Source organism: Pseudoliparis swirei, chromosome 20 (genome assembly GCF_029220125.1).
Source record: "Pseudoliparis swirei isolate HS2019 ecotype Mariana Trench chromosome 20, NWPU_hadal_v1, whole genome shotgun sequence".
Lineage (NCBI taxonomy): Eukaryota > Metazoa > Chordata > Actinopteri > Perciformes > Liparidae > Pseudoliparis > Pseudoliparis swirei.
Genome location: NC_079407.1, coordinates 919994 through 932250, shown reverse-complemented (window position 1 = coordinate 932250; position 12257 = coordinate 919994). Strand labels below are relative to the sequence as shown.

Sequence of the window (12257 nt, the reverse complement as noted above, 5' to 3'; positions counted from 1 at the left end):
ATAATAATAATAATAATAATAATAATAATAATAATAATAATAATAATAATAATAATAATAATAATAATAATAACTACGAAATGTATATTTATCAAAACATATAGGTACATTATATAAAGTCAAATCCCGCAGCCGCCGCTGGCGCTGCTGCCCAGACGGCGCTCCAGCGGGCTGAAGCTCCTCCCCGCCAGGAAGGCGGGGCTTATTACGAGGAGGAGGAGCCCTCTCCGCTGCATGGAGAGCGGCGCGGCTTCTGATAGGTCTAAAGGGGACAGGAAGTCAGGAACAGCTGGGACAGTACACTTCCTGTCAACAAGGTGCTACCAATACCACCTATAGTACCTCTACTACTACCACCTATAGTACCTCTACTACTACTACCTATAGAGAGACCTCCAAAGACCTCCAGAGGAGAGACCTCCAGAGACCTCCAGAGACGAGACCTTCAGAGACCTCCAGAGACCTCCAGAGGAGAGACCTCCAGAGACCTCCAAAGACCTCCAGAGGAGAGACGAGACCTTCAGAGACCTCCAGATTGACCTCCAGAGGAGAGACCTCCAGAGAGACCTCCAGAGGAGAGACCTCCAGAGAGACTTCCAGAGACCTCCAGAGACGAGACCTTCAGAGACCTCCAGAGAGACCTCCAGAGACCTCCAGAGAGACCTCCAGAGGAGAGACCTCCAGAGACCTCCAGAGGAGAGACCTCCAGAGGAGAGACCTTCAGAGACCTCCAGAGACCTCCAGAGGAGAGACCTTCAGAGACCTCCAGAGACCTCCAGAGGAGAGACCTCCAGATTGACCTCCAGAGAGACCTCCAGAGACCTTCAGAGACCTTCAGAGACCTCCAGAGACCTCCAGAGGAGAGACCTCCAGATTGACCTCCAGAGAGACCTCCAGAGACCTTCAGAGACCTCCAGAGAGACCTCCAGAGGAGAGACCCCCAGAGACCTCCAGAGAGACCTCCAGAGGAGAGACCTCCAGATTGACCTCCAGAGAGACCTCCAGAGACCTTCAGAGACCTCCAGAGAGACCTCCAGAGGAGAGACCCCCAGAGACCTCCAGAGAGACCTCCAGATTGACCTCCAGAGAGACCTCCAGAGACCTTCAGAGACCTCCAGAGGAGAGACCCCCAGAGACCTCCAGATTGACCTCCAGAGAGACCTTCAGAGACCTCCAGAGAGACCTTCAGAGACCTCCAGAGAGACCTCCAGAGGAGAGACCTTCAGAGACCTCCAGAGACCTCCAGAGACCTTCAGAGACCTTCAGAGACCTCCAGAGGAGAGACCTCCAGAGACCTCCAGAGGAGAGACCTTCAGAGACCTCCAGAGACCTCCAGAGGAGAGACCTCCAGAGGAGCAGCTGGTCTGGACTGTTTCACCAAGATGCTAGCACGCTAGTTTTAGCATTAAGTAGCTAGCTGCTAACTACTAGCTTGACTATAAATGACACTGGAGGACTTTTACATTTCAAAATAAAAGTGAATGATTATGAACAACACAGTGGTCTTAGACTTTTAGAAAGTGAAAGTTTTAATTGAAATGAAAACATTGAAATGAATGATGACAAACGATTAGATGGAAAATGCATTTATTAAAATAGATGAAATACTGTCAATGACAAAGTGCAGATGCTTTCTCCCAGAATGCTGTTCTTTAAAGAGGTTCTTTTTTTAAAGAGACAAATATAAGTATACACATATATTATACTGTATATTAAAGTAACAACAAATACAGTAATCCCAACATCAAGTAACTTCAGTAAGTTTTACATTTTAATGCTCATATTTGAAACCTTGCAGCTTTTAAAGCTTTCAGATTCCTTTTGAATGAAAAGTGCTTTAAATAAAATGCATGATTATTATTATATAATAGTGCATCCTATTGTAAATATCCCTCTACTAAGAGGACACAAATGTTACGTTTGCTGGTTTGGACCCAAAATATCCTGAAGAACACAAAAGTTACACAACACGACTGAGTGTTGATGACCAGTTCAGCTCACGGCCACTAGAGGGCGCTCAGAGGGAATGATGGACACATACCGGAGGAAGAACTCATGATTGATATCTATGCTAACATTAGCATATATACCGTTAGCAACTTAGCATATATATATGCTACCATGATATCGTTAGCATATATGCTATCATGCTACCGTTAGCATATATATTGATGTATGCCACCATTAGCATGTATATATATATATACAATTATATTTATATATATATATAATTATATATATATATATAATGATATTATATATCTAATTATATATATATAAATATAATTATATATATCTAATTATATATATATTATATATATATAATTATATGTATGAATATAACAATGAGGTGGTCGGTGTGCAGAGGAAACAGGACTCATGAGGTGACCATGAATGCTGAAAGTTGGAGGAGGAAGGAGGTGCTGTTCTGTTCCGGTTCTGTGCTGGTTCTGTTCTGGTCCCGGTCCCAAGGGGAGAACCAGACCCTGATCCTACGCAGCAGAGTTCAGGACCATCTGCTGGTCTTTGCTGGTGTCGCGGACGAGGCCCGTTTGTGAGCCGGTGCTGTTCTGACTGAGCATCCTCATGAGGCCCAGCTCCTCCTGCGCCTCCTCCTGCACCTCCTCCCCGCTGAGCCTCCTCACAGGAAGCTCCACCCGGAGACGCTTCCAGAAGCGGGACGTGAGCTCCTTGGACTTGTCCCCCTGCCAGCGGACCAGCACCAGGGCCACGCGGGCCCTCCTCAGCTCCCGGACCCAGGCCTGCCAGCGGACCGGCCGGTACTGGACCAGGATCACCCTCAGGTGCCCCCCCCGCGCCATGGCCTCCAGGCCCGCCTGCAGCTCCAGCAGCGCCTGGGAGCCAGCAGGCGTGGCAGGGAGGCAGCACCAGGAGTCATCGGTGATGGCTGGGGAGGGGGGAGGGGTGGGAGTACTGGTGAGTACTGGTGAGTACTGGTGAGAGTAATGGTGGGAGTAGTAGTAGTAAATATAACAGTAAAGTGTGTGTCTCTGTGTGTCTCTGTGTGTCTCTGTGTGTCTCTGTGTGTCTCTGTGTCTCTGTGTCTCTGTGTGTCTCTGTGTGTGTCTGTGTGTGTCTCTGTGTCTGTGTGTGTGTGTCCCCTGTGTGTCTCTGTGTCTCTGTGTCTGTGTGTCTCTCTTTCTCTCTCTCTGTGTGTCTCTGTGTGTCTCTGTGTGTCTCGGTGTGTCTCTGTGTACCTGTGTGTCTCTGTGTACCTGTGTCTCTATGTGTCTCTGTGTGTCTCTGTGTGTCTCGGTGTGTCTCGGTGTGTCTCTGTGTGTCTGTGTGTAATGTCTGTGTCTCTGTGTGTCTGTGTGTCTGTGTGTCTGTGTGTCTATGTGTATATATGTGTATATGTGTCTCTGTGTGTCTCTGTGTGTCTGTGTGTCTGTGTGTCTCTGTGTGTCTCTGTGTGTCTGTGTGTCTGTGTGTGTCTGTGTAACTCTATGTGTCTGTGTCTGTGTGTCTGTGTGTCTCTGTGTGTCTCTGTGTGTCTCTGTGTGTCTGTGTGTCTCTGTGTGTACCTGTGTGTGTCTGTGTGTCTCTGTGTGTACCTGTGTGTCTCTGTGTCCCTGTGTGTCTCTGTGTACCTGTGTGTCTCTGTGTCTCTGTGTGTACCTGTGTGTCTCTGTGTGTCTCTGTGTGTGTCTCTGTGTGTCTCTGTGTGTGTCTCTGTGTGTCTCTGTGTGTACCTGTGTGTACCTGTGTGTCTCTGTGTGTACCTGTGTGTCTCTGTGTGTCTCTGTGTGTACCTATGTGTCTCTGTGTGTCTCTGTGTGTACCTGTGTGTCTCTGTGTGTCTGTGTGTGTCTGTGTGTGTCTCTGTGTGTCTCTGTGTGTCTGTGTATGCCTCTGTGTCTCTGTGTGTCTCTGTGTGTCCTGTGTGTCCTATGTCTGTGTCTCTGTGTGTACCTGTGTCTCTCTGTGTGTCTCTATGTCTCTATGTGTACCTGTGTACCTATGTGTCTCTGTGTACCTGTGTGTCTCTGTATGTACCTATGTGCCTGTGTGTCTCTGTGTGTCTCTGTGTGTACCATGCCTGTGTGTCCTGTGTGTGTACCTATGTGTCTCTGTATGTCCTGTGTATGTCCTGTGTGTCTCTGTGTGTACTATGTGGCCTGTGTACCTGTGTGTCTCTGTGTGTCTCTCTCTGTGTCTCTCCTTGTGTGTCTCTGTGTGCACCTGTGTGTACCTGTGTGTCTCTGTGTCTGTGTACCTGTGTGTCCTATGTGTCCTGTGTGTGTGCCTGTGTGTCTCTGTGTGTCTCTGTGTGTCCTGTGTGTCTCTGTGTGTCTGTGTACCTGTGTGCCTGTGTACACCTGTGTCTCTGTGTGTCCTGTGTGTGTCTCTAATGATACTCTAGGTGTCTCTGTGTGTACCTGTGTGTCTCTGTGTGTCTCTGTGTGTACCTGTGTGTACCTGTGTGTACCTGTGTGTCTCTGTGTGTGTCTGTGTGTCTCTGTGTGTACCTGTGTGTCTCTGTGTGTCTCTGTGTGTCTCTGTGTGTACCTGTGTGTACCTGTGTGTACCTGTGTGTCTCTGTGTGTACTCACTTCCTCCCGGCAGACTGTCTCGGTCAAAGATGCAGACAGAGTATTTGAGCTGGTTCTCCAGAACGCTGCGAAGAGTGAAGAGAACGAAGTGTTCCTCCTCACTGTGCCGAGCGTACGACAGGTACACGTCGTACTGCTTCTCATCTGAGACACAGACACAGACAGTCTGGGTTAGTATGGCCTGGGAAGTCTAGTCTAGTCTGGGCTAGTCTAGCCCGGGCTAGTCTAGTCTGGGCTAGTCTGGGCTAGTCTGGGCTAGTCTAGTCTAGCCTGGGCTAGTATGGTCTGGGCTAGTCTGGGTTAGTCTAGCCTGGGTTAGTATGGTCTGTGCAATCTGGGTTAGTCTGGGCTAGTCTAGCCTGGGTTAGTATGGTCTGGGCTAGTCTGGGTTAGTCTAGTCTGTGTTAGTCTGGGATAGTCTAGTCTTGGTTAGTCTGGGCTAGTCTAGTCTAGCCTGGGTTAGTATGGTCTGGACTAGTCTAGTCTGGGTTAGTCTAGCCTGGGTTAGTATGGTCTGGGCTAGTCTAGTCTGGGTTAGTCTGGGATAGTCTAGTCTTGGTTAGTCTGGGCTAGTCTAGTCTAGCCTGGGTTAGTATGGTCTGGGCTAGTCTAGTCTGGGTTAGTCTGGGCTAGTCTGCAGAGGAAGCAGCTCAGCCCTCTGAATGAAGAAGGCTCCGTGGACCTCGTGGTCTTCAGATCTTAAAAGTCTCCGTCTCTCCAACCAGGTCCTGGACTAGGGGCAGAGAGGAGGAGGTGAACCGGCAACCTGCCGCTCACCTGTGTGCCGCTCGTCGGTGCCGAACCAGGACCGGTAGAGCAGCAGCAGCTCCAGCCAGAAGACGTGGTAGACCACGAAGAGGACCAGCATGAGGACCAGGGTCACGCCGAGACCACAACCCAGCTCCACGGACGGCAGAGACCCTGACGCAGGTTACGTGACACGGAAAGTTACGTGACACGGAAAGTTACGTCAAACGTAAAGTTAAGTGACACGGAAAGTTACGTCAAACGTAAAGTTACGTGACACGGAAAGTTACGGGACACGGAAAGTTACGTCAAACGTAAAGTTACGTGACATGTAAAGTTACGTGACATGTAAAGTTACGTGTAATGTAAAGTTACATTAAATGTAAAGTTACGTGTAATGTAAAGTTACGTGTAATGTAAAGTTACATTAAATGTAAAGTTACGTGTAATGTAAAGTTACGTGTAATGTAAAGTTACATTAAATGTAAAGTTACGTGTAATGTAAAGTTATATTAAATGTAAAGTTACGTGTATTGTAAAGTTACGTGTATTGTAAAGTTACGTGCAATGTAAAGTTAAGGTAATGTGTAGTGACAGTAGGTTTACTGCACCTGAAGCCCTCCATGTGTTCTACCTGTGGAGCTTCTACAGTGAGTCAAAGGTCAAAGGGGCTCACCCTCCTGCTCCAGCCGCGCTCTGCGGGTTTCGAACCCCCGGCCGTTCCTCACGGAGCAGTTGTACTCCCGGTTCAGGTCTTCGGACTGGAAGTCATGGATCCGCAGCACGCTGTCCTCCCAGCGGTCCCCGTGGACGTAGCGCTCCCGTCTGCAGACCAACACAGCGTGAGACCGGCTGAGCTCTGGCTCTGGGTAGTGGTCTCCAGAAGCTCCTCCTCCAGGACCAGGCTGCAGACATCGTCACACTCAGAGAACTCCACCTGTCGGTTCTGGAGAAGCGGTGCTGGTCGGCCAGCTGGTCCAGCGTCTTCCCGTCAACCGTCCACCAGATCTCCCAGGAGGAGTTGAGGAAGGGGAAGGAACCTCGACACAACAGGCTGACCTCCGAGTCTGAGAGGACCAGCACAATGAATACAGGAGTCCAGAGTTTCCGTGGTTGTATAGAGTCTCTCTGTGGTTGTCTAGAGTCTCTCTGTGGTTGAATAGAGTATCTCTGTGGTTGTCTAGAGTCTCTCTGTGGTTGTCTAGAGTCTCTCTGTGGTTGTCTAGAGTCTCTCTGTGGTTGTCTAGAGTCTCTCTGTGGTTGAATAGAGTATCTCTGTGGTTGTCTAGAGTCTCTCTGGTCACATGACATCTATTGTTCATCTGGTCACATGACATCTATTGTTCATCTGGTCACATGACATCTATTGTTCATCCTGGTCACATGACATCTATTGTTCATCTGGTCACATGACATCTATTGTTCATCTGGTCACATGACATCTATTGTTCATCTGGTCACATGACATCTATTGTTCATCTGGTCACATGACATCTATTGTTCATCTGGTCACATGACATCTATTGTTCATCCTGGTCACATGACATCTATTGTTCATCTGGTCACATGACATCTATTGTTCATCTGGTCACATGACATCTATTGTTCATCTGGTCACATGACATCTATTGTTCATCTGTCACATGACATCTATTGTTCATCTGGTCACATGACATCTATTGTTCATCTGGTCACGTGACATCTATTGTTCATCTGGTCACATGACATCTATTGTTCATCTGGTCACATGACATCTATTGTTCATCTGGTCACATGACATCTATTGTTCATCTGGTCACATGACATCTATTGTTCATCTGGTCACATGACATCTATTGTTCATCTGGTCACATGACATCTATTGTTCATCTGGTCACATGACATCTATTGTTCATCTGGTCACATGACATCTATTGTTCATCTGGTCACATGACATCTATTGTTCATCTGGTCACATGACATCTATTGTTCACCTGGTCACATGACATCTATTGTTCATCTGGTCACATGACATCTATTGTTCATCTGGTCACATGACATCTATTGTTCATTACATTACATCTATTGTTCATCTGGTCACATGACATCTATTGTTCATCTGGTCACATGACATCTATTGTTCATCTGGTCACATGACATCTATTGTTCATCTGGTCACATGACATCTATTGTTCATCTGGTCACATGACATCTATTGTTCATCTGGTCACATGACATCTATTGTTCATCTGGTCACATGACATCTATTGTTCATCTAGTCACATGACATCTATTGTTCATCTGGTCACATGACATCTATTGTTCATCTGGTCACATGACATCTATTGTTCATCTGGTCACATGACATCTATTGTTCATCTGGTCACATGACATCTATTGTTCATCTGGTCACATGACATCTATTGTTCATCTGGTCACATGACATCTATTGTTCATCTGGTCACATGACATCTATTGTTCATCTGGTCACATGACATCTATTGTTCATCTGGTCACATGACATCTATTGTTCATCTGGTCACATGACATCTATTGTTCATCTGGTCACATGACATCTATTGTTCATCTGGTCACATGACATCTATTGTTCATCTGGTCACATGACATCTATTGTTCATCTGGTCACATGACATCTATTGTTCATCTGGTCACATGACATCTATTGTTCATCTGGTCACATGACATCTATTGTTCATCTGGTCACATGACATCTATTGTTCATCTGGTCACATGACATCTATTGTTCATCTGGTCACATGACATCTATTGTTCATCTGGTCACATGACATCTATTGTTCATCTGGTCACATGACATCTATTGTTCATCTGGTCACATGACATCTATTGTTCATCTGGTCACATGACATCTATTGTTCATCTGGTCACATGACATCTATTGTTCATCTGGTCACATGACATCTATTGTTCATCTGGTCACATGACATCTATTGTTCATCTGGTCACATGACATCTATTGTTCATCTGGTCACATGACATCTATTGTTCATCTGGTCACATGACATCTATTGTTCATCTGGTCACATGACATCTATTGTTCATCTGGTCACATGACATCTATTGTTCATCTGGTCACATGACATCTATTGTTCATCTGGTCACATGACATCTATTGTTCATCTAGTCACATGACATCTATTGTTCATCTGGTCACATGACATCTATTGTTCATCTGGTCACATGACATCTATTGTTCATCTGGTCACATGACATCTATTGTTCATCTGGTCACATGACATCTATTGTTCATCTGGTCACATGACATCTATTGTTCATCTGGTCACATGACATCTATTGTTCATCTGGTCACATGACATCTATTGTTCATCTGGTCACATGACATCTATTGTTCATCTGGTCACATGACATCTATTGTTCATCTGGTCACATGACATCTATTGTTCATCTGGTCAAATGACATCTATTGTTCATCTGGTCACATGACATCTATTGTTCATCTGGTCACATGACATCTATTGTTCATCTAGTCACATGACATCTATTGTTCATCTGGTCACATGACATCTATTGTTCATCTGGTCACATGACATCTATTGTTCATCTGTCACATGACATCTATTGTTCATCTGGTCACATGACATCTATTGTTCATCTGGTCACATGACATCTATTGTTCGTCTGGTCACATGACATCTATTGTTCGTCTGGTCACATGACATCTATTGTTCATCTGGTCACATGACATCTATTGTTCATCTGGTCACATGACATCTATTGTTCATCTGGTCACATGACATCTATTGTTCATCTGGTCACATGACATCTATTGTTCATCTGGTCACATGACATCTATTGTTCATCTGGTCACATGACATCTATTGTTCATCTGGTCACATGACATCTATTGTTCATCTGGTCACATGACATCTATTGTTCATCTGGTCACATGACATCTATTGTTCATCTGGTCACATGACATCTATTGTTCATCTGGTCACATGACATCTATTGTTCATCTGGTCACATGACATCTATTGTTCATCTGGTCACATGACATCTATTGTTCATCTGGTCACATGACATCTATTGTTCATCTGGTCACATGACATCTATTGTTCATCTGGTCACATGACATCTATTGTTCATCTGGTCACATGACATCTATTGTTCATCTGGTCACATGACATCTATTGTTCATCAGGTCACATGACATCTATTGTTCATCTGGTCACATGACATCTATTGTTCATCTGGTCACATGACATCTATTGTTCATGGTCACATGACATCTATTGTTCATCTGGTCACATGACATCTATTGTTCATCTGGTCACATGACATCTATTGTTCATCTGGTCACATGACATCTATTGTTCATCTGGTCACATGACATCTATTGTTCATCTGGTCACATGACATCTATTGTTCATCTGGTCACATGACATCTATTGTTCATCTGGTCACATGACATCTATTGTTCATCTGGTCACATGACATCTATTGTTCATCTGGTCACATGACATCTATTGTTCATCTGGTCACATGACATCTATTGTTCATCTGGTCACATGACATCTATTGTTCATCTGGTCACATGACATCTATTGTTCATCTGGTCACATGACATCTATTGTTCATCTGGTCACATGACATCTATTGTTCATCTGGTCACATGACATCTATTGTTCATCTGGTCACATGACATCTATTGTTCATCTGGTCACATGACATCTATTGTTCATCTGGTCACATGACATCTATTGTTCATCTGGTCACATGACATCTATTGTTCATCTGGTCACATGACATCTATTGTTCATCTGGTCACATGACATCTATTGTTCATCTGGTCACATGACATCTATTGTTCATCTAGTCACATGACATCTATTGTTCATCTAGTCACATGACATTCTACCATCATCTGGTCCACATCTATTGTTCATCTGGTCACATGACACTATTGTTCATCTATCACATGACATCTATTGTCTATCCAATACATGACATCTATTGTTCATCAGGTCATGACATCTATTCATCTAGTCACATGACATCTATTGTTCATCTGGTCTCCATGGATATCTATTGTCTACCTGGTCATATTGACATCTTATTGTTCACTGGTCATGGTTACCTATTGTTCATCTGGTCATATGACATCTATTGTCTACCTGGTCAAGACATCTACGTTCATCTGGTCATATGACATCTATTAGTTCATCTGATTCATGACATTGTTCACCACCATGACATCTATTGTTCCATCTAATACATGACATCTATTGTTCAATTGGTCTGTCAGACATCTATTGTTCATCTGAACACATGCATCTATTGTCACCTGGTCACATGACATCTATTGTTCACCTGGTCACATGATCTATTGTTCACCTGGTCACATGATCTATTGTCTATCTGTCATGACATCTATTGTCTACCTGGTCACATATATTGTCTATCTGGTCACACATCTATTGTTCATTGGTCACATGACATCTATTGTCTGTCTATCACATGACATCATTGTTCATCTGGTCACATGACATCATTGTTCATCTGTCATGATTACCATTGGTCTCATGACAATTATTGTTCATCTGGTCACATGACATCTATTGTCCACCTGGTCATGCTGACATATTGTCTACCTGGTCACATGACATCTATTGTCAATAGTCTATTATCCACTCAGTCACATGATGGTCAATAAATTATCGCCATTGACATCATTGTCTATCTAACATGACATCTATTGCTCCACCTGGTCACACACATACATCTATTGTTCATCTGGTCACATGACATCTATTAACATCTAATCATATATCATTCATCAATACATATCATAGTCATCGGTCACATATCTATTGTTCATCTGGTCACATGACATCTATTGTTCACCTGGTCACATGACATCTATTGTTCGTCTGGTCACATGACACTCATTGTTCACCTGGTCACATGACATCTAGTATTCACTGGTCACATGAATATCTATTGTTCATTCAAGATCTTCATGATATTCTATTGTCTACCTTATCACATGACATCTATTGTTCATCTGGTCACATGACATCTATTGTTCTCACCTATCATGATGTTCATTATCATCCAATACACATATATTGTTCATCTGTCTCATGACATCTATTGATCATCTTACACATCTATTAGTTCATCTAGTTTACGACATCTATTGACCACTAATACATGACAATTCATAGTTCATCTGGTCACATGACATCTATTGTCTGTTCCAGTCATTGACATCTATTGTTCATCTAGTCACATGACATCTTATTGATCATCTGTCACACATTCATAGTTCATCCGTCACATGACATCGGCTGTTCATCTAGTCACATGACATCTATTGGTTCATCTATATTATATCTATTGTCTATCCAAGCTCATATCATTGTTCTTCTATCACACATCTATTGTTCATATCTAGTCACATGTCATCTTATTATTTTCTGTCACATATGTTCATTTCATTATTGTTCAACGGTCATATCTGATGTGTTCATTCAAGTCACATGACATCACGTTCATTCAGTCTCGACACTATTGCTCATCTGGTCTCATGACATTCTATTGTTCATCTGTCATATGAATATCTATTCATCTGGTCAGCATGACATCTATTAACTATCTGGTCACATGACATCATGTTCATCTAGTCACATGATATCTATTGTTCATCTGTCACATGACAGCCCATGATCATCTGTCACATGACATCTATTTTTCATCTAGTCACATGACATCTATTGTTCATCTAGTCACATGTCATCTATTGTCTGGTCTGGTCACATGACATCTATTGTTCATCTATCATGACATCTATTGTTCATCTAGTCTCATGACATCTATTACACCATCTGGTCTCATGACATCTATTGTCTATCTGGTCACATGACATCTATTGTTCACCTGGTCTCATGGACATCT

At 43.8% G+C, this 12257-nt stretch overlaps 1 protein-coding gene across 1 annotated transcript; it reads right to left on the bottom strand.

Moving 5' to 3' along the window:
* Nucleotides 1-1570: 1570 nt before the first annotated feature.
* On the bottom strand, nt 1571-6632 carry LOC130210696 (interleukin-1 receptor accessory protein-like). Its single transcript, XM_056441176.1, has 5 exons — nt 6259-6632; nt 5998-6146; nt 5352-5495; nt 4575-4718; nt 1571-2908 (listed from the first exon to the last, which is right to left on the bottom strand). Exons 1-5 carry the CDS (start codon nt 6630-6632, stop codon nt 2493-2495), a joined length of 1227 nt encoding a protein of 408 aa, XP_056297151.1. The 3' UTR covers nt 1571-2492.
* Between the last annotated feature and the right edge of the window lie 5625 nt (nt 6633-12257).